This window comes from Rhinolophus sinicus, chromosome 14 (assembly GCF_057876585.1).
Source record: "Rhinolophus sinicus isolate RSI-liver-muscle chromosome 14, RSI-T2T, whole genome shotgun sequence".
In the NCBI taxonomy this organism is placed as follows: Eukaryota; Metazoa; Chordata; class Mammalia; order Chiroptera; family Rhinolophidae; genus Rhinolophus; species Rhinolophus sinicus.
This window is the reverse complement of record NC_142514.1, coordinates 163,643,068-163,667,128: the sequence shown is the minus strand read 5'-3', so window position 1 is coordinate 163,667,128 and position 24,061 is coordinate 163,643,068. Positions and strand designations below refer to the sequence as shown.

The 24,061-nt window shown below is 33.5% G+C and overlaps 1 protein-coding gene across 2 annotated transcripts in view; it reads right to left on the bottom strand.

The window, feature by feature from the left end:
* ELP4 (elongator acetyltransferase complex subunit 4) overlaps nt 1–24,061 on the bottom strand; it is a 214,269-nt gene that overhangs the window by 134,428 nt on the left and 55,780 nt on the right. For both annotated transcript variants that reach the window (XM_019738520.3, XM_088789502.1), the window contains 2 exons: nt 12,754–12,838; nt 7,824–8,012 (listed from right to left, as the gene is read on the bottom strand). In XM_019738520.3, coding sequence (XP_019594079.2) covers nt 7,824–8,012; nt 12,754–12,838 — 274 coding nt within the window. The remainder of the gene's footprint in view (nt 1–7,823; nt 8,013–12,753; nt 12,839–24,061) is intronic.

Below are 24,061 nucleotides of genomic sequence, written 5' to 3'. Positions count from 1 at the left end.
TAATCAGTTGATTCAGGGTTTCTGTTTCTTCTTGATTCAGCCTTGGAAGATTGTATGTTTTTAGGATTTTATCCATTCCTTCCAGATTGCCCAATTTGTTGGCATATAACTTGTAGTATTTTCTTACAATCCTTTGTATTTCTGTGGTGTTGTTGTCATGTTTCCTCTTTCATTTCTGACTTTATTTATTTGGGTCCTGTCTCTTTTTCTTGATCGGTCTGGTTAAAGGTTTATCAATTTTGTTTATCTGTTGAAAGAACCAGTTCATCGATCTTTTGAATTGTTTTTTAAGTCTTTGTTTTGTTTATTTCTGCTCTGATCTTTATTATTATTGTTTCTTCTATTCACTTTGGGCTATGTTTGCTGTTCTTTTTCTAGTTCCTTTAAATGTAAGGTTTAGATTGTTTAGTTGAGATTTTTCTTGTTTCTTGAGGTAGGCCTGTATTGCTATGAATTTCCCTCTTACGACTGCTTTCACTGTGTCGTATAGATTTTGGGTTCTTTTGTTTTCATTTTCACTTGCCTCAAGGTATCTTTTGATTTCTTCCTTGATTTCATTGTTAACCTATTTACTGTTTAGTAGCATGTTGTTTAGCCTCCATGTGTTTGCGTGTTTTTCCGTTTTTTTCTTGTAATTGATTTCTAATTTCATATCATTGTGGTCAGAGAAGGTACTTGATATGATTTCAATCTTCTTATATTTATTGAGACTTGTTTTGTGGCCTAACATGTGGTCTATCTTGGAAAATGTTCCATGTACACTTGAAAAGAATGTATATTCTGCTGCTTTGGGATAGAAAACTCTAAAAACATCAATTAAATCCATCTGGTCTAGTGTGTCATTTAAGGCCACTGTTTCCTTGTTTATTTTCTGTCTGGAATATGTGTTCATTGGTGTCAATGAGCTGTTAAAATCCCCTACTATGACTGTATCACTGTCAATATCTCCTTTTATGTCGGTCAATATTTGCTTTATATATTCAAGTGCTCCAATATGGGTGCAGAGATGTTGACTAGGGTTATAGCCTCTTGTTGAATTGATCCCTCTATCATTTGGTAATATCCTTCTTTGTCTCTTATTATAGTCTTTGTTTTAAAGTCTATTTTGTGTTATATAAGTATTGCTACCTCAGTTTTTTCATTTCCATTTGCATGAAATATCTTTTTCCATCACTTTACTTTCAGTGTTCGTGTGTCTTTTGATCTGAAGTGGGTCTCTTGTAGACAGCATATATACAGATTTTGTTTTCTTACCCATTCAGCTACCCTATGTCTTCTGACTGGAGCAATATTTGTACGATTTTAAACACATAACAATAAGTTAGGTTCAAGCTCAGTTTGTGAAAAGCCCTTAAAGGAAAACTGAGTTATCCACTTATGACTATTATAAATACATTCTACTAGCCAAGGAGTCAAAATTCATTTCTTATTCATGCCAAACTCTTCAGTCATAAAACTTGAAATATACTGTACGTACCGTATATAATTAATGTAACTAAATGACATTTAAACAAATTTGCCATTTGTAGATAGGGTATGGGAATGTTAGAACAAAGATACTAAAATCACGTAAATTTAAATAAAGTTTCAAGTACTGTTGAAAACAATCAGGTATTAGAAATAATTTTCCAAGAATCAATATTCCTTTAACAATTGTTGAACATATAGAAAAAGCCTAAGTATTGTGCTAAGAATGTTTATACTGTATGAAATATATTATTATCATAACCCTATGTTAACTAAAAGGAAAATTATAAATATGTGGTCCTGCCTTTGTGGAGACTACAATGTATTAGATATATAAGATTATATGAAATCACATGTTTGAGTCAGACAATAAGTACTTTGGTAAAAATTACTAGTAGTAAAAATAGAACTAGTGGATGTAAAGTATGTTAACATATAATCAGGATATTAACTAACAAGCCAAAAGCTGTTTGAGAACACAAAGTAAAGTTCTGTAAAATATTCAAATCAGAATACATCAATTAGTAAAAGATAAAGCTATAAATGTTTTACAATAAAACACAGGAAAAAGACCTGAGAGGGCAAAGATTTGTAAGATGGGAGGAGCAGTGAAGAGAAACCACTAACCATTAAAAAGAAAAAAGATAAACTCCATCAAGATTAAAAATTTCAGTTCTTCAAAGATACTGCTAAGAAAATAGAAAAGACAAGTCACAAACTAGAAGAAGATTATTACAAAGTTGTACCTAAAATATACAAGAGGGGCTGGCCCGGAGGCTCAGGAGGTTAGAGCTCCATGCTCCTAACTCCAAAGGCTGCCGGTTCGATTCCCACATGGGCCAGTGGGCTCTCAACCACAAGGTTGCCAGTTCAATTCCTCGAGTCCCGCAAGGGATGGTGGGCTCTGCCCCCTGCAACTAAGATTGAACACGGCACCTTGAGCTGAGCTGCCACTGAGGTCCTGGATGGCTCAGTTGGTTGGAGTGCCGTCCTCTCAACCACAAGGTTGACGGTTCGACTCTCGCAAGGGATGGTGGGCTGCACCCCCTGCAACTAGAAAACGGCAACTGGACCTGGAGCGAGCTGCGCCCTCCACAACTAAGACTGAAAGGACAACAAGTTGACGCTAACGGGCATCCTCCACAGCTAAGATTGAAAGGACAACAACTTGACTTGGAAAAAAAAGGCCTGGAAGTACACGCTGTTCCCCAATAAAGTCCTGTTCCCCTTCCCCAATAAAATCTTAGGAAAAAAAATACAAGAAAATTTAAAATTTAATAATGATGAGATAACTAAGAAAAAAAAAGGCCAAAAGACTTGGACAAAAGAAAATAGGCAATAGTCAACAAGCACATGAAAAAATGGTCAACATCACTAGTCATCAAGGAAATGCAAAGTACCAAATGTCATATCATTTCACAAGGACTACAATGGCTAAAATAAAAAATAAAAATAAAAAGGTCTGGAGAGATGAGATTCCAAGAGAGATGAAAATATATATGAGACTTATATAGTAATGTTCATAGCAGCTTTGTTCATAATAGTCTCAATCTGGAAATAAATGTCCGTCAGCAGGGAAAAAGATAAAGAAATTGTCGTATATTCTTACAATAGAAAACCAATTAATGGTAAAAATAGCACGGCAACACATATAACACTGTGGATGGTGATATTAACCAATCTTATTATTTTATATTATATAATGAAATGCATAAATATTTGGAAGATCTGCATAACTCAGTGAACCAATACTTTCCAAATGACCAAGGAATACTATTTCAATATCTTGAACGGGTAAAAGACCCATTTAAAGTACAAGATACATCTTTGAGTGTAATGCCTTTTAGTGCAATATAGCATGAAAAAGTTCATTGATATAGTTTTTGATTCTACCTTACAATTAACGTTTGTGAAACTATTACTTGTCTAGTTTCAGTATATATCAAAGAAGAATATCTACAATTATCTGAAAAGGGTATTAAAATAGTCCTCCATTTTCCAACAACTTATCTGTGTGCAGTCAGATTTTCTTTTAATGCTGCAACCAAAACAGCATTTTCACAAGGGTTTAATAAAGAAGCTGATATTAGAATCCACTGTTTTCTATTATGGAAAAATGTAAAACGATGTTACTCTTCTTGCTAAAGATTTTTTTGTTTTGGAAAATCATTATTTCTTACAATCATATAATCTGTTTATTATTATTATAATTGAATTCATAAATAAGTATTTTTAAATTTCTTAGTTTTCATTTCAAATATGGTAAACATCAATAGATATAATCCAGATGAATAAAAGTGTTTTGAGATCTTAAAATATATTTTAAGAGGGTAAAGAGGTTCTGAGATCAAAGTTTGATAATCACTGGACTAAAGTTGTGATTTGGTATCCTCAGAACTCTACTATCAAATTCACCAACTATTTTGTAAGTCTTTTTTTTCCCAGCAGCTTTATTGAGATATAATTCACATAACATACATTTCACCCATTTAAAGTTTGTAATTCAGTGTATTGGGTTGTTTTTGATTTTCACAGATATGTGCAACCATCACTATAGTTGATATTACAACATTTTCATCACCTCAAAGAAACAAAAAAACACCCTCAAACCATTAACATATCACACCCTAATTCCCTCAGGTCTCCCTTTCTCCCCACACTAGAGACCTAGGTAACCATTATCTACTTTCTGTTTCTATGATTTCCCTATTCAGGACTTTCATACGAATGAAACATACAGTATATGTTCTTTTGTGATGGCTTCTTTTGCTTAGCATGTTTTCAAGGTTCATCTATGTTGTTGCATGTATCAGTACTTCATTCCTTTTCACAGCCAAATAATATTCTATAATATGGATATGACACTTTTTGCTTACCCTTTACCAGTTAATGGACATTTGGGCTGTTTCCATCTTTTGGCTATTATGAATAATGGTGCTATTAACACTCACATGCCAGTTTCTATGTGGACACATGTTCTAATTTCTCTTGGGTATATATTTAGGAGTGAAATTGATGGGTCATATGGTAATCCATGCTTAAGTACTGAAGAAGTGCCAGACTGTTTTCCAAAGCAGCTAGCTGTACCCTTTTACATTCCCACCAGCAAGATATGAGATTTCCAATTTCTCCACATTCTTGCCAACACTTACAATGATCTGAGTTTTGATTCTAGCCATCCTAGAGGGTGTGAAGTGGTATCTTATTGTGATTTTGATTAGCATTCTTGATAACTAATGATGTTGATTATCTTTCATGTGCTAACTGACCATTTATATACCTTCTTTGGAAAAATGTGTATTCAAATCCTTTCCCCGTTTTAAAAAGAGAGTTGTCTTTTTATTATTGAGTTGTAAGCGTTCTTTTATACATTATAATAGATACAAATCCTTTATCGGTATATGACTTGCAAATATTTTCACCCATCCTGTGGGTTGTCTTTTCATTTTCTTGACGGTGTCCTTTAAAACACAAAAGTTTTTAATTTTGATAAACTCCAATTTACCTATTTCTTTTTTCATGTGTGCTTTGGTGTCACATCTAAGAATCCTTTGCCAAATCCAAGGTCATGAAGATTTACCCTTAAGTTTTCTTCTACGAGTTTTATAGTTTTGGCTCTTACATTTAGATCTTTGTACTATTCAGAATTATTTTTTGCACAGGGTATGAGGTAAAGGTCCAACTTCATTCTTTTGCACATGGCTATCTAGTTGTCCCATGCCACTTATTGAAAAAGACTATTCTTTCCCTATTGAATGGTCTTTGGTACCATTGTGCAAAATCAGTTGACCACAGATGTATTTCTATGATTCTCAATTCTATTCCATTGATTTATATTCCTATTCTTATGCTAGTACTGCACTGTATTTTATCATTGTTTTGTATTAAGTTTTGAAATTGAAAAGTGCAAGCCCTCTTACTTTATTCTTTTTTAGGATTGTTTTGGCTATTCTAAGTCCTTTGAAATTCCATAGGAATTTTGGAATCAGTTTTTCAATTTCTCCAAAAAGTCAGATGGGCTTTTGATAGGGATTGCACTGAATCTATAGATCAGTTTGGGGAATGTCATCATCTTAAAAATTTTGAGTCTTCTGATCCATGAACATGGGAAGTTTTTCCATTCATGTAGATCCTTTTTCATTTCTTTCAACATGCTTTGTAGTTTTCAGAGTATAAATTTTACACTTTGATGCTATGGTGATTGTTTTCTTAATTTCATTTTCAGATTATAACACGTCTTTTAAATGTTTATCTCCCCACTACAGAGTAAGGTGCCCTGAAAGGAACCAGTGTTGCTCATTCATTTTTAAATTTCCAGTGATATATACAGTGGGCCACAGTACATTATCAGTCACTCAAAAACAGTGCAGAAGAAATGAATGAATAAACAAATGATTAAAGATAATAAAACACTGCTTCAATAATCAAATTTGTAAGAAGTACAGAATTTTTTTTTTCTTCTAATTTGGTGACAAGGAAATATTTGGATTTAAGAAATCTTGATATGAAAAGTTAAATTTTTTTCTGAGTAAGATTTAATTTTTATTTTGCTAACATTCTGTAATTATTAAAGAGGAATGCTAACTTGAATAACAGGAAGTTGCTATAGTAACTCACAGAAAGCTCAAAAGTGTGAGTCACTGACAATGTATGGGGGTATGCTGTCAATTATACTCCTATTGTGGAGGAAGGAATATGGTGTTATATCAGCCAATTTAAAATTCTTAAACAGCCACGAAAGATAGTGACTTTTTCTTAAAAGCAGATGTGAACAAAATACAAATCTTTTTCCTATAGATTGGAGGAAAGTTCAAGGATTATGACACGTTTCATAAACTTAATAGCCCTTAAAGTCTCAGCTTTAACTACTGGACGGTGTATTTAGGTAAAGCTTCTTCAAATGGCATTTCTTTATCTCCTTGGCGAACTCCAAATCCCAATTACATCTGTTATATTTCTGTTAATTGAATTAAATGTACAGTTCTCACAGAACCTTGCAGTTTCGCTGAGTATAGTCCTTGTTTCTTAGACTTGCTCAAACAATTGTTATTTCAGTTCAGACCTCAGGTGCAAAATAGAGATAATGTTTTACTTGTTCAAAGGCAGGAGTTCAGATGAGCCCCTCAACTCCTTTCTAGCTCTAAAATTAAATATTTGTGATTTACTAGCTTTGAAAGACTGAATTCCAGAATAAAAGCCTGTTATAATTCTTGGACAGATTTCCTATCATGTGGTTCTGAAACCTGATTTTCTGGGTTCAAATGATGGTTTCTCAAGTATTGAACCTAGATGCAGTTTCTTAACTTCTCTGTACCTCAGTTTCCTTATATGTAAAATGTAGGTAACAGTTTTTACAAAAAAATTCTATAAGAACCGTCAGGTCCTTACTTAAAGTCTATATTTGTTAGCTGCTATCATTATTGCTATTTCCTAGAGAAGTAAATCAAAACAACTCAAAACTGCTATAAATGTCATTTCAAATCAAGATGTTTCAGCACGTGCATTAGAAAAAAATAACATAAAATAGTACTAACTGCTGAAAATTTAAAACAATAACATTTACCATTTTATCCATTTTTACATGTACCATTCCGTGGTACTAAATGTGTTCATAATGTTGTGCTACCATCAACATCAACCACCTGCAGAGCTATTTTATCTGATAAAACTGAAATTCTGTACCCATTAAACAATAACTCCCCATTCTCTCCTCCCCCCAGTCCCTAGCAATCACCATACTGCTTTCTGTCTCGGATTTTGACTACCCTCAGCACTTCAAATCAATGGAATCACAGTATGTTCTTGTGACAGACATTTCACTTAGCATAATGTTCTCAAGAGTCATCCGTGTTGTAGCATATGTCAGAATTTCCTTCCTTTTCAAGGATGAATAATATTCCATCATAACACGTGGCACATTTTGCTTATCTCCTCATCTGTTGATGGATACTCAGTTTGCTTCCACATTTTAGCTATTATGATTAATGCTGCCATAAACATAGATTTACAAATATCTCTCCAAGACTTATGATCAGATCAGCTTTATGATTAATTAAAAGACATCACAGAAAAAATCAACCTCATATCACAGTGATATTAGCACACTCATAAGAAATCAAAGAAAAAAATTAGTAAAGACGATTCACCATATGCTCACTGTATATTAAAACCACAAATACACAAGAATTTAATAATCCAAATGAAAAGATATTTTGTTGCTCTGGTGTTTTAAGCACCTGAAATCTCTTTTATCCAAGGGGCATACAACAATAATTTATCAGCCTCACAAAGCATTTGTACTTTGCTCTTGACTATGTACCATTAGTTAGGGGAAAACAATTTTGAAAAGTTCTTACCTGGATCAGATGTGTTGGCATTGTGATGATACAGGCTGAAAGAGAGGTTCGTAGAAGGCCGCGGAGAATGTAGAGGAACTTCGTAAGGTTGTGACTGTTGTCACAGTTTTCGGTACAGCAAACGTCATCTCCCCACAAAGGTGAACCAAGATTCTGGATTCCTATCCTTAAAATGTTTTTCTGTTTTTTCTAATGGGAAGTGGGGGGAGAGGGAAACACATTAAGTTTTGTTAACCCATACGAGACGTCTTTTACTTTTGCCAGTTCTTATTTTTATTTATAACAGATCAGGGAGACAATGTCAGTAGACGTGGTAAAAAGCTGTATAGACTATCAATAATAACGCGATATAAAGAAAATATTCTAGATTATAAGAGTTTGAAAAAATAACAGAGATCACTTCATAGACTGTGTAGATGCCAGACCTCTGCGCTATATACCTAAAGAAAGCTGATGTAGAATAATATTAAATGTCAACTACAATTAAATATATATATAGTCATGGGATGTAAACTACAGCATAGGGAATATAATCAATGGTATTGTAATAGCTATGTACGATGTCAGAGAGGTAAGAGACTTGGGGTGGTTATCACTTTGTGAGGGGTGTAAATGTCTAACATGTTGTTTTGCACACCTGAAACTAAAAAAAAAAAAAAAAAATAACAGAACTGTTTTTATTTCCACTTCAGGAAAATTTGAAGAGTATCACAAGCTTCAAGCTTTTAATTATTTCTAAATTTGAACAGTGGCTATTTGAAGAATCTATTTGAAACGATTAAAATAAATATATAAGAAATCACAGTTAATAATAAAGAAAATCTAAACTAGAGTGCTTAAAAACCACTGTTAGTATTACATAATTCTCTATGTCTTTCAATAAATGATAAACTGCTCAGTATTTTTCATTTAGTTCTATTGTGTCCACTACCTGATATCTTGTTTGGAAGAAGTTTAAAAATGTATGTTTTTGTTTTAAATTTTACACTTGCCTCTACTTTTTTTCTTGAAGCTATTTTCCCAATAATAATTGAAGTTCAACACTTTTCATAAAATTTATAAGGTGAACATTTAGAAGTCAAGCCTACAGATATTAAGGTCATAATAATAGTGACCAATTTTCTTGGGGAAATAAATATTTGAAAACCATTAAATAAAACCTAGGATGATTGTCAAGAAGTGTTTGCTAGTAGATATATTTATAATAAATTCTACTGTTTGGGTTATTCTCACTGAACAAATGTCTTGTAAATACTTTCCTTTGCAATCCAGCAAAATTTCCAGGCAAAGGAAGATCTTAGCAAAACCTGGCACATGGGAATAACTGGAAAATCATTATTATGATTCTGATGGGAAAAATAAGATTTCTTTCTGAAAGCAAAGACTTGGAACATGTGCCACTTTACAGTGTGATCTCTGATCAAACCATATCCTAAAATATACCCCTGGCTATTGCTATAAAATACCACTAATAAATTTTATTATCCAAGTAGCTATTGCCCAACCCAATATATTTATCTCACTGATAGTATAGATAAAAGTTGAATTTGTGTATTCTTTTTCAAGGAGAATGCATTGAAAAAGTAGACAAAATGAATAAAACACTGAAATATTAGAAGACGAAAAACGTAGGGGACAGTGGTTAGTAAGATGAGCAAGACAGAGACTCATAGCCTGGACTGATGGATGATTGTGGGTAAGACACAGATATATGATTCTGGGTAAGACACACACAGTACTTAGGCTTTAGTTTCCTCATCTCTAAAATAAAAAAGATAGAACTTGCTCTATGAGACCATACAATCCTTCAACTATATAGTGATACAATGTCCTGGATAAACCTATAAGCACGAGATTTCAGAAAGATAAATTGAGTCTAAGTACATTTGGAAAAACTTCCTGACTCATGGACCTGAAGCATGATGACATTATCAAGGCAGCTGGTTCAATGTTTCTTTTCTGGTTGTATTAAGGTTATGATAGATAACCACCTCAGCGACCAGATAGTATGATACTAGATGATTCAGAAAAACTTTTTTATTTTTGCATTACTTGAATGAAATAAAGTAATAAGACATATCAGAGCCTATGTTAGGAGTATAAATAAGTTTCTGGTGAATTTGGGTAAGATCTGTGAAATATGATAGGTTATTCCTTTTTCTGAATTACTTAAAAACTCAGAATTTAGGTAAATGGCAAGATTAAGATTCATTTCTTCATCCCTAACCCTGTTATCTCATGAACTGTAGCGTACGTTAGATTCCCAACAGAAAGAGCAATCTGGAAAAAGGCAGAGAAACGTACCTAAAAACAATCTAGATATTAGAATGAAATATGAAGGTAAAAGGAGGTGGCATCATACTGTTTCCCGTCAATATTTCAGAAACTAAGGTTGGCTATATTTTAACCCACAGTCACCAATACCTACTACTGTTGTATCAGAAAGTACCTGCTACAAGTTTTTAACAAAACTAAATCCAAAGAACTACGAAAGATTAGTGACTCTGACAAATAAACTGGTAGCTATAAGCATGAAAATATTAAGCCAGAGAATGAATGAGAGGTAAGAGATTTAAGTGAGATAGGTACACAGCACATCAGAATATTACTGAGCATAATATTTCCACACATGAAATACACTTCTATTTTTAAAATATATGACAATAAATTGTAAAAATAGGCTTAACTGCAAATTTCCTGTTTTTTTTTAAATATGTAATTCCTTTGCTACTCCATGTAATAATGGGGCACACTGTGAGACATAATAAAAATTTAAAAAAATAAACCTTTGCTGATAGCTGAATAATAAATAGTTAACTTTATTCCTATGAGAAAGAACACCTAAAAATATTTAATTTAATCTGATATTTCAAGTAAAATTAACATTCAAATTGCATTTTTTATTGTATATTTCTTAAATATTTGGAAATCAAAACTTAAAAACAAATGAAATTATGACAGCAATATGTAAATGTTTCTACTCGAAACATCTTTACAGATGAGTTACACTACTTATTAACAATATTAATGATACAATAGTATATAATATTCTGTCCCTTAGAGTCTATTTCTCTATGTTGCCTCCAACTAGTTTAGTTTATTTTAAAATGCAGTGACAAAAAAAGTAAGATGAAAATTTCCTTTTAAAATGTAGGATTTATTTCAGTGTCAGAATATTATTTTGACTCAGGAATAATATTTTTGAAGTAGTGCCTGGTAGATGTATTCTTTGGCTTCTTGAACTTATTTTAAGTTTCTGAAACAGACATATAGACTAGGGAATTTAGCAAGTGATACAATCTATAATATAATAATATGGACATTTATTAACTATATTTTAATTCCAATAAAATTGGAAATACATATTTATAATAACTTATTGGTATATTTTTAGTTTATTAAAGTTTTTTTTAGCATTCTTTGTATTCACCATAGAAATGTCTATTTCAACCCTGTTCAATCTTTATGAAAGTTAATAGTTACAGAACTGTGGTTTGTTGTCTATCAATGTTCATAAAATAAAATATTGTTTATTAATGGTGTTGTTTTCATACTCAAATAAACAACTAAGAAAAGAAATCTTTCATTTCATTCCAATACCAGCTTACTCATTAAGGTTCTTTGAGTTGTGTGTGTGTGTGTGTGTGTGTGTGTGTGTGTGTGTGTGCATACACATGTGCATATACATGTAAGTATGTCTTTTTGCTATTAGTTTTGCTTTTTAAAACAATTTCTAGCTCTTAGAAGACATGTCACCATTCTGCAAGAGCAGCAGCTCTGCACATTGTACTGCAGGAACTGTTATGACATGCCTGTTTCCATAGTTACCAAAGCAAGTGGAGAGAGGTGTCTGTCAGGGACCAATTTACCTCTCCAGACAGGCATTGCCACGAAGGAGAAGACACGTTGCCCATAAATCTTAGCTACGACCAAAAATGGAGCAATGATGAGCAAAATAAAATTGTACTGAATACTAAGGGCCATCACAAAAACTGTAACATACATGAAAAGCCATCTATAAATAAATATGTGTGCTTCACCACACACACAAGTATTTTCAACCTTCTATTAAACTGATTATCAAGAGAAATTTTAAAATCATTTTTTTACAAAGTGTTAAATATAGCAGTAAAGTGTATAAGAATTTTTAAAATCTACAAATTAAGAACAAATGTAGTTGATAATGCCAAAAATTAAGACTTTTGGCTTTTTTGTCTTCTTCAATAAAAATAATGGTGCTCTGGAAATAATTCTGCTAAAATAATAGAAATGAAATGCAAATCTTTTTGCAGCTATAGTAATTAAAATCACCGAGGAAGAATTCTGAGAGGCATGATATCTAGAAATAAAATTTCCCTCATTTTGTTTAAGTTAAACTAACCGGAACATCTTTAATAGTGGTAATTCAGAGGAAGTTTCTAAAAATAGAGCTACAGAAAAACAGTTAAGTTATAAAATATTTTAATATAGCAAATAAAAATGCATCTTTTATTCAATGAGACAACTCAAAGCATACTGTACGAAGAAATAAAATCTTAAATTAATTCTTACTCATAAGGTAATTCAAAATTAAGGCCTGAACCACAGAAATATAAAAAATTTAGATAGGAAAGAACAAGTCTTACAGATTTAAGAATAATTTTCAAAATGCAGCTACTTATTAACTCCAGGTGTTATAAATACATATTTAAAACTAATGTTGACAATGTATGTGTACATCTTTTGTGCATTCACTGAGAACTTAGCCAAAATTCTAAATACATATTAACAGTCAAACTAAGGCTGTCTGTGCTCTGCCTATTTACATCTTCTGTGCTTGGAAACAGCTTGTTCATTGTTGATTTTTCTAAGACCTTCTGGGTCTACCCCTAGAGAGCTTGAAAACAACATTACATACACGATTATAAAAGGCTTTGAAGGTACTCAATACCTGGGGATTGGATCCATCAAATCCTTCCTCATAAATGATTTTCTGGATAAACTGAAGCAGCTTTATGTAGCCATGGGTCAAAGAACTGTTGGTAAGAAGTGGTTCAAATACATAAATGGGCTTATTACACAGGAAATACAGATGAAAGCTAAAACAGTAAGTAAATAATTAAAAGGTATATATTTATGAGATTACTTAAATATAATTTAAAAATCTGCCAAAACAGTATAAATAATTATAAAAAAACAGAGTCAGTACATCCAGGGGACAAGTTATAATGCCTCATATTAACTAGCTCAGTGTTCTTGACATCATGGGAAAATATAAATCTGTGGAGACTGAGATGACTTAATTATGTCAGGCTTAGTTACCGCCGAGAAAATTAATGATTTAATGAAGCAACCTAAAAGATGAAGCCACTACAGCTTTTCAGGAGTAATCATAGATAATTAACACATAGTTAATGAACTGCTATGCCAAGTATACCTGAATCAATGTGCTGATCACCTGAGCTCATCTTCCATCAAAGTTTTAATTTTCTTCAAGCAAACTACTAAAATAACATTAATTCAAAACCTTGATCTTTTAAGACAAACAAAGACACTTCATTTGTAAACAAAAGACAATAAAATAAATGTATGAATTTAAGATGACCTAAATTATTTCCCACATGAATATTAGTATTAATGTTACCATTTAAAAATATTTTACAAATGCTGTAGGATATATCTCAAAGAAAATTTAGTAAGAGTGAAGAAAATCTGCTTTAACATTAACTGAATTTAAGATTCTTCATAAGGACAATCTGTGTGCTGTGGCTGGACATTAAATGTCACAATAATAAGGTTCTGGAGCATAGCTCGTTCTTAGACACTGGGAGTGTCTACTGTTGTAAAAAGCTGTGGGTAACCTTAAAAATACAAAAGTATTTGCTTTCTTGTGATCCTAAATAAATCACATAGCCAGAAGAGATGCCCTGAAGAAGGAAATATAATTTAAAGCATACATGCAACATTAGAGAATATAAAAATTAGTAATGTAGCAGATGGCTTAGTGTACAAAATCAGTGGTAGGTGGTTCAGCAAAAATATATGCTTGTCTCTGTAAACATTTTATTGAACAGTCGCACCTAGCCCCAAAGTACCTATCTAACAGAAACAAAGAAGACAACCAAGAGAAAAGAATCCTGTTCTGTGCAAAACAAATATAACTTTGACTAAAGGATTTGGCAGTATAGCTTTTTCCATTTTCTGTGAAAATACAATGGATTACATGAACACATTTTTCGATTTTTATGAGTGAGGAAATGTATCTATAAATAACAATATTCCATAAGGGGAATGATTCCATAAGGCCAGTTATCTTAACACATATTTGTTCCGGCCAGCTCAACTTTCAGAACACAGGGTTGCTGTTGGAACACAGCAGATTTAACTCTTATCTGGGTCAATTAGCTTTGCACAGGGGGTAAAATCTGCTCCAAGGTCCCAGATTATGAAATGAATTCAAGCTAACCATTTGATGAATGTCACTATGGGTTAAAGGAAGATGGATCAAGCATATATTCAGTGCCTCCTAATCCTAATAACGAACCTAAGACAATTATTATTTCATACACGCAAAAAGTTTTTAACCCATTTTCCCTCCGCCCAAAATTGTTCAGTAAGAAAATCTGCTTTAAGTACCTGGTAGTAAATTTGCTATCTGAAGGTATATTATTAAATACCATGTGCATAAATTACTTCCTAGTTTTTCAGTTGCCACCATTTATTCAACCAACATGATGTTATTTATTTCATATTCTCACAGTCTGTTAATATAACTATAGTCGATCTGAGATAGGTTTCTTTTGATGTTAGAACAAAAATAAAAACATAAAGCCAATATATTTTAATCTCTTTCCTTATTTAACATTGACATAAACAATTCAATCACCAACAATGCTTAGAACTTTATATGCAATAAAATAAATTTCTCCAAACTAATTAAGATTTCTTGGAAAAATAACAAAATAAAATGGGGGAAAAATCAATACATTTCGGTATATGAATTGAGAATATTCATATTCGGATACATGAAATTATAGCATTTAAAAGTGAACTAGTTTATATAGCATGGCTATTAAAATATTTGTATTAGTTTCCACAACATACATTTCCTTGTCAGCAATATTTATAATATATACTTTTTTTGCTGAAAATAAATATCTTCTATTGTCATCTAAATTTTTTGTTATTAAGTTCCTGTAATTTGAGAATGTTGTCTTTGTTGTTGTTGTTCAGCAGTCTAGTAACTCATGAAAATGGAAGTTGGTAAGAAGGAAACCCAGTTACAAATATCACTCTGGCTTCCTTATTATTTCTAAACCTTTAACAAAGGTTAGGTTATAACAGTATTTACAATATGTTCCAAAGGCAGCACATTTCAAATAATGTAGGCTATTTTACATGATTTTCATAGTAAAATGATCTCTCTTGAGATTCCACAATGTCTTTAAAACTTCAACAGTACAAAGAATATGAAAACAATTAGAACTTTAATTTTTACCTTTAAAATATCGAGTATTAAAATTTTATTTAGTTAAAAAAAATTGTTCTATGTGCCTGCTTACGTTACATGTCATCTTACAGGAATTTATTTCTTTATATTAATATAAAACATGACAAAAGAGGCCCAATGACACAAATGTAAATCTATCTACTGCTGAAAAAGTTTACCATTTTTAAAAGTGTTGATAAAAAAAAAATATTGTGTCCCTCAATATCAGTAAGAGGGCCAATGGACATTTTGTGTCAGAAAACTTTAATTTATATCAACAAATGACATTGGTTTTCTTGTAAAAAGTAATTTTGTCATTCAATATCTTTAAGAAAGATAAAAAATCTGCTGTAAGAAAAAGAATCAGATGTAGTATATCTAAGAAAAGAAATCAAGTATATAATAAATAGGTAATCAATTACCTTTCAGTTTTTCAGACAATGAACAAAAGAATACTTACCAAAAGTCTTAAATGTGATCAAAGAAAAAATATACCACTAACAACAAAAAAGCTTGAGTAATAGGAAAAAAGATTTCATTTGTGAAAAGATAAAGTACAAAAATACAATAATGTATATACAAAATTAACTGTTTGATAAGTGAAAAGTTTACTGATAGGGTTTGTTTCTAACAAGACTACTTGAATTTGATTTCGCTGACTGGTAAATGTCTAATACAGAATAAATACTAAAAACCTTTTGCATCACTATTACAACATTTGATCGTTACAATAACCTTGAGAAGTTAAGTATAGTCATGGGCCTAGTCGCCTCTCCTGGACCAGGAACCTTCTCCATCCCGATTGACTCCGGGACTCGGTTAGTTATTAAATTCTATTCTATTCTGTATAAACTTCTGTGCTTACCAGAGCATTGGCCTCTGGAGGGACATTGGTTCCCAAATAAAGCTGTGTTACTCAGTCTATCTGAACCTGTGTGTCAGGGTTTTATTCCCCACTCTTGTCATGAGTACCACACCTACGTCCTGCCGAGGGGTTAATGTCCCCTTGACTTTCAGGAACAGACTGAAATGTGGCGACTGCCCTTACAGGCGCTCGCGACAATGAGTATGAATAAAATTTAATATTAAAAAGCATAGATTTATAAATATTTAAACTAGACACCAGTATAGCACAGTGAAACATATGATGAAGATCTGGGTTCTAGTTCTATTTACAGTAACAACTGTAGCTAAATGTATGATATGAGGCAAATTCTTTAATTTTCCTGTTCTGGGCTTCAAAATTTTCTCATCTTTAAACTGAAAGAGTTGCACTAGGTAATCTCTGTTGTCCATTATGGCTTAAAATTACATGGTTCAAGAATAATTTTTCTTTTTCTTTTTCAAGAATAATTTTTCTCATTTAAATAATTCATTCCGGAGTTTTAAAAAATCAGAACTTCTTGTGAATTTAAATATTGATTTAACTTGTAGAAAAACTTAGGAAGAAAAATTGTTATCACTACCAATTAGGATTAATTTAAAGTGAAGATGAAGCTTTTTTGACATTATTATGCAAATCACAGAGAAAATATGATTTGTATTATCAAAAATCTATTTACACATATATTTCAGGTATTCACCTATGACACATAGTGAGATATGCTTATAAGGCAACAGAAGCAATATCAAATGTCTCCACAAATTGTGTAAAATAGTTTGCTGAGCTATAGTTATGTGAGCATATACTTTCCATGTGACTATAAAGACTGTGAAGTCCATTCACAGGTAATTTTCAAGTTAAAAATTCCATTACTATTACCCTGAGACTGTCATTTAGTGGTTTTTCTTTTCTGATGTTTTTCACTTAACAACATTGAGTTTGATTCTCTTCTCCATAGATGCTCAATAACTAAGAGAAGAACATACGGAGACTAGGAATAGATTAGAGGAACCAAGGAGAGCACTGACCAGCACAGACTGCTAGGTCACAGTTGGGAAAATACAAAAAAACAAAAAACCAAAACAAAACTGATGCAAGAACTGTATGCATAGGCTAAACAATCTACTGTCAGACAGGGATGCCATTAAGAAAGGTTATGATCTTTCACGAAAAGTAATTCAGTTCAACATTACTCTCTACAAATATGTTCTATATGATGTATTATTATATTATATATATTACGCTCTGTTTTGTAATCTGATTTTTTATCTCCTCGCTTTGCATGCAAAGTATCCCATTATTTGGATGCAACATAATTTATTCAACCAATCTGCACCGACAACTGTTAGGTTATTTCCAGATTTTCAGTATGACACACAGTTATGATGATCACAACTTGTTAACTTGTATCATTATTTCTTTATGATAAATTCCTGGATGTGAGATGATGGCAACAATGACAATGTAAACTCTAACTATTGATACCCTTACCTAGAATTGTTTTAGTATTGTTCACTCTTAAAAATAACATGGGTGACATGTGTTTCTTCACATCATCTTTCACTTAGGGCATTATAAATAGAAATATATGACAGTTGAAAACTGGTATTCTTTGGTTTTTGTTTACATTTCTTTGATTGCTGATGAGGTTTATTAGCTATTTCTATATCTTCTTTTGAGAGCATCCTGTTGGTATCTTTTGCCTATTTTGTATTAGGGTTCGCAACTGTTCTTACCGATTTAAAAATGGTCTTAATATACTAAAGAGATTAACATATATACACACATATATATGCATATGTTTGTGTTTTTTTAAATTCTGAAATAATCTCAAGCTTATAGGAAAGTTGTAAATATAGAACAAAAGCTTTTTTTTCCTGTTCTACTAGAGAATAAGTTGCAGCAATGATGACCTATCACTTCTTAATAATTTGGGTGTGATTCCTACAAATAAGGACATTCTCCTACATAACAATAATATAACCATCTGAATTAAGATATTGATATAATTAGGAAATTGCTACATCTAATCCTCAGATACTATTCTAGTTTTGCAGTTGTCCCAATATCATCCTTTAAAGCAAAAGACTCAGTTCAGAATCACATGTATTCATTTGTCAAATCTCGCTGCAGTCTCCCTCCATCTGGAAATTCCTCAGACTTCTCTTGACTTCTATGGTTTTGACACTTTTGAGGATTACAGGCCAGGTATTTGGTAGAATGTTCCACGTTTGAGTTTGTCTGATGTTTCCTTGTAATTAGATTTAAATTATGTATACTTGGTAGGAATATCACAGAAGTGTTGCTGAGTTCTTCTCGTTGCATATTATCAGGTGATACATGATTTCAGTTTGCCCAATTACTGGTGATGTTAGCTGGATATCTGCCAGGCCTCTCTACTATATTATTCTTTCCCCTTTTCAGTCAATAAATATTTTGTGGGGAGTACGTTGAGGCTATGTAAATATCTTGCTCCTCAATAACTTACTTATTCATTTATTTGTATGTATCAGTTTGTACTCATGGTTTTCTGCTTTACAAAATGGGTTATAATCCATTATTATCTATTTATTTTGATGCTCAAATTATCTCCTATTTGGCCCGTGGGAGCTCCTTTGAGCTAGCCTCTGTATCCTTTGGCATACTCTCATAATTCTTTAAGCACATCTAAACATAACAAGATGTTGCAGGTGTACCTCTTTCTTTCCTTTGACTCAAACATTTCTCCAGAGTTCTGGTTCCTTCAAATGGAGAATGGTCATTAGATCTGATCACTATATATACTCATTGCTAATTTCCACCACTCCAAGGGTTTAAGAGATTCTCTCTTATTTTCTTCTATTACTTTCTTTTTTTTAAAACTTTTAATTATTTTAAGTGTGTTTGTCCAGGAGCCATCAGCTCCAAGTCAAGTAGTTGTCTCAATCTAGTTGTGGAGGGTGCAGCTCACAGGGGCCCATGTGGGGATCGAACCAGCAACCTTGTTGTTAAGAGCACCATGCTCTAATCAACTGAGCTAACTGGCTGCCCTGTCTATTCCTTCTATAATTTATTATATTCAAATCTTTAACTCTCTGGAAATACAGTTAGATGTAAGCTTTGAAGTAAGGATTTCACTATATTATTCCCAAATGATTAGGCTTTCCCCACTTATTTGAAATACCTTCCCATTATAAAAAATGATGTTTGTTCTACTTAAAATTCAAATACATAAAACATATAAAGGATAGAAAAAAAATTCAAAATCTACCGCCCAGAAGTAAATATTGTTAACAGTTTGATGAACATCCTCTCAGACATCTCTTTGTATCCGCCCCTCCTTCTCTGACTGAGAAAAACTACTGCAGGATGTTAAGAAGTGTGCTAATAAAAATATTTTTCATTCTGAAGAGTATTTTATCTATAAACAAATGTAAACAGGATTATTATAACTATGTATATATTTGTTTAACTTTGGCATTTCTCTCCAGCCTTTCAAATACTAAATATACCGTGAGTCTCTTAGATAGTCTAATTTGGGATTTAGTTTGCAGTCATTCATTGGCTTATTCGACAACATATCACAAAGTTTTGGAACGTAAATTAACATTTCCTGAATTAGTGTTAGAAAAGAATTTGGAATCAGCTATAAAAAGTTTTATGTAAACAGGATTATATTATGTATTCTATTACTATAATCTGCTTTTTCACTCCATCGTATCTTGGATGCTTAAACCCAGTAACCACCTCAGGTCTTTTATGCAGAAAAAGTTGCTGCAGGGCCTCTGATCTACAGCCATGGCTAGTCTTTGCAGCTAACATCAGCCTTAGACCTTAATAAAAGCCACCAGTGCACACCACCTTTTTAAAGCACAGTTGGATTTCCCTTGGAAGGTGGTGGGCACTTGAGCCTAACTAAAGCTGTCATTTAGACTCCTTTCCTCAATATTTGGGTATTTGGGAGATTTGATTGGTATCCTATTATCCAATGTCACTTTCAAACCATTCATCCTCCGCTTTCTAGTAAACAAAACAAAAATCCATGTTTTTATTTTTTTTTTTGTGTTTTTTTTTAAATCTAGCCAACTCAAATCATCTCTCTTTTAAGTGGCTGCCTATCGAGCTCTGGGACATCTCCGTCTACCAATTGAAGACCTACCTGGTTTCCAGTCCTAACTTAAAGAACTTACTCTCAACTATCACTTCTTATCTTGGTAACTTGCTTTGTTCATTTACCCCAACTATTAAGATGAGTAAGTCCCCTACCAGTCTACTATCCCTTGTCTTTCTCATTGACTTCACCTGGTAAAACTTCCATCCTGCTTGCACCCAGGAATGCAAGAAAGCACAGATGCAAGAAAGTCAAACAACCTGAGCCTGGTACCACCATAAATATTTGATATTTCCATAGTCGGTGTTTTCTTCCAGTTCATGAAACAACCGTTTCAAACCTTCCCCATTTAGCCCGAATTCCAAAGAGGTAATTAACTGTTCCTCAGTGGATGACCCTGCCTATTATTAGCAAAGTAAAGAGGGACTTCAGCCCTTATCTTCAACAGTACTCAAGACCCTGCCTCCACTGTACGTCTAAACCTGTTTGTTTGCATCTATACTGCTGTCTTCTCCGATCTTTCTCTCCTTCACTCTAGTGGAGGAAATGTTATGCCATCTTAAAGGTCAATCCTTCCATATCTGCTCTACAGCATCTCTCCTGTTTTTCCAGGAGACACATTACTAATTCCCTAACATTTATTTAGTATTTCCTATGTGCCAAGCAGTGTTCAAAGAGTGTTAGTTTTAGACTCATTTTATAGATGGGTAACAGATCGTGAGTGGCTTAGGAATTTTCCCCAGTTGTTTAGTAATTTGCCCAATAACATACAGCTAGAAACTGCTACTTCCTTCTGGTATCTTCATGTAATCCCTCTCTAGTGAATTTTTCCCATTCACATTTAAAAAGAACAGCGAAAAAAATAAATAAATAAAAACTTCTCTCTGACCTCTAATGAACAAATTTCTTGAAAGAATGATATGACCCCTGCCTATCTCTCAGAACTCATCTTTCTATCACTCCCTCTGATTGAGCAACATAGGCCTTCAGGTCCTTGAACACACTAAGTTTTTTCCTTTCTCAGCACAGCTGCTCTTCCCTCTGCCAAGAATACTTCTTGGCCTAGTGTCTTTGTATGACTGCCTTCTTCCTATTCTTTGGGTCTCAGTTTAAAAGTTTCCTCTTTAGAGAGGTCTTATCTCAAAACAACTCAAAAGTATATCACCCCTCCCATTCACCTTACAGAAAATGTTCCTTTTATTTATATCCCTTACTACAATTCACGACATAATGTATTTGTCCACTTGTTTTTTTTTTAAAGATTTCTGTGCTTTCTGAATACACATGACCAAGGATAAAAACTCCTTTGTTTTACTACAACAAACCTAGAACTTAGCCTAATACGAGGTTTATAAAGATATTCAGGTTCATCAGAGAAGATGCTCAATAAATACTGTGGAATATGTGAGTATGTTTAAGCATGTCAGTAATGGCAGCATGCTAATTTTAATGTCTGAAATCTAGAGTGCATTCTTGATATTCCCTTTACCCTTTCCACAATCCCAATGAGACCAAAGAGATCAGAGAGGTAGCAAGCAATGAGATTTGGTAGGGCCATGTAGGGATGTGGGGCATTACATGATCTCTCTTAAGAGTGTGGGGTAATTATTCTGAATGAGACTGGAAGTTAGTGGAGGGCTTGAATCAGAGAAGTGAGAAGAGCTGACTTACATTGTAAAATTGTACTGTCTGGTACAATTAGTCACATACAGCTACTTCTATTTAAAACAAAAAAGAAATTCAGTGTCACATTTCAAGCAGTCATCATTAGCTGCATGTGGCCAGGGGCTACTATACTGGACGGCACACAGAGAAAACTTCTGTCACTGCAGAAAGTTCTATCGGACAGCACTATGTTAAAAAGTTTACTAGGGCTGTTTGGGAGAAAAACAGGAGCCACCAAGGAGCAAGAGGCAAAACTAATTAGGAAGCTATTTCAAGAGTTCTGGCAAGAAATGTGGGTGACTTAGGTTAGCATGGTAGAGTGAAGACTGGAAGAAGTGCTCAGTCTCTGGATATGTTGAAGATATAGTTGACAGGATTTGCTGATAGAGTGGATGGGGAAAGAGAGAGAGAGAGGGAGAGACAGAGAGACAGAGACAGAGACAGAGAGAAAGAGAGAGAAGTCAAGGGTCAGAGATTACTTTATTGAAAGAAGAACAGAAATTTGAAAGGATATACATAAATAAGAGAGAGTACGGTATGGGGAAGATGACTGGGCTTAGGAATATGGGAATAAGGTAGGAAACAATAAAATAAAAACTATGCATACCGGAGCCGGCCTGGTGGCTCAGGCGGTTGGAGCTCCATGCTCCTAACTCTGAAGGCTGCCGGTTTTATTCCCACATGGGCCAGTGGGCTCTCAACCACAAGGTTGCTGGTTCAACTCCTTGAGTCCCTCAAGGGATGGTGGGCTGCGCCCCCTGCAACTAAGATTGATTACAGCACCTGGAGCTGAGCTGCCTCCTGGATGGCTCAGTTGGTTGGAGCACATCCTCTCAACCACAAGATTGCCTGTTTGACTCCTACAGGGGATGGCCCTGCAACTAGCAACGGACACTGGACCTGGAGCTAAGCTGTGCCCTCCACAACTAAGACGGAAAGGACAACAACTTGACTTGGAAAAAAGTCCTGGAAGTACACACTGTTCCCCAATAAAGTCCTGTTCCCCTTCCCCCCCCAAAAATCTTAAAAACAAACAAACAAACAAACAAACAAAAATAAACTATGCATACCAATGAATATAGTATGACAGGATGCTAGAATGACCAACTAAATTCTGTGTACCTGAAGACCTTTGAAGGACAGAAAGGCAAACACGTAAGCAAGTGATTTCTCATCATTGGTCAAAATGAGGTTCAGGATAATAGTTCTCACCATACATTTTCAGATATTACCTTTTAATTTAATTTTATCACCAGATAAGCAGATAGATAAAATTCTTTCTCACAATTACATTTTGCCTCAACAACTTCCAGTGCTTGAGAGGGAAGATGAGTATGTAGACAGGACAAATAATTACAGTGCAGTGTGATAAGTGTTCTGACAGAAGTATTAACAAATGTAAACAGGAATGTAGAGAGGTATAACTATGATTTCCTAGGAAAATACTACAGAAGGCTTAAATAGAGGTTTCCTTTAAGCTGCTAAAGAGACTTGGTCAGGGAAGAAAAATGGACTGACTTCTAAAATATTAAGTATTATTCCTATCCTCTTTCTATTGATTTTCTCTTGGAAAAATAACTGCTTGTCTCAGAATTCAGTTCATTCAACTTAACACAAAACTTTTGGCTAATATAAGAAACTACTAGCTATTGTTAGGATAAATATTCATAGGTAAAAATAAAATGTTGAATTTCAAAGAAACATTAAAACAAATTTATTCTATTTAGTACCAACTGTATGTGCACTCAGTAGTTTAGATCTGACACATCTATAATTTAAAAAAGTAAGATTTTACAGTATAGTAGGGATATTAGTCACCTTAGGCTCTCATAACAAAATACCACAGACTGGGTGCTTAAACAATGGACATTTATTTTGTTGCAGTTCTAGAGACAAGAAGTCCGAGATCAAGGTGCTAGTGGGTTAGTGTCTGGTGAAAGCTCCTCCCGCCTTGGGTAGCAGATAAGCTACCTTCTTGCCAGGTGCTCACATGACCTTCCCTGGGTGTTTGCCCAAGAACAGAGTGGGAGTTCAGTGTTTTTCCCTCTTTCTTAAGGACAACAAATTCTATCAGACATGGGTTCCACCCTCATGACCTCATATAACCCTAATTACCTCCCAAAGGCCCCATT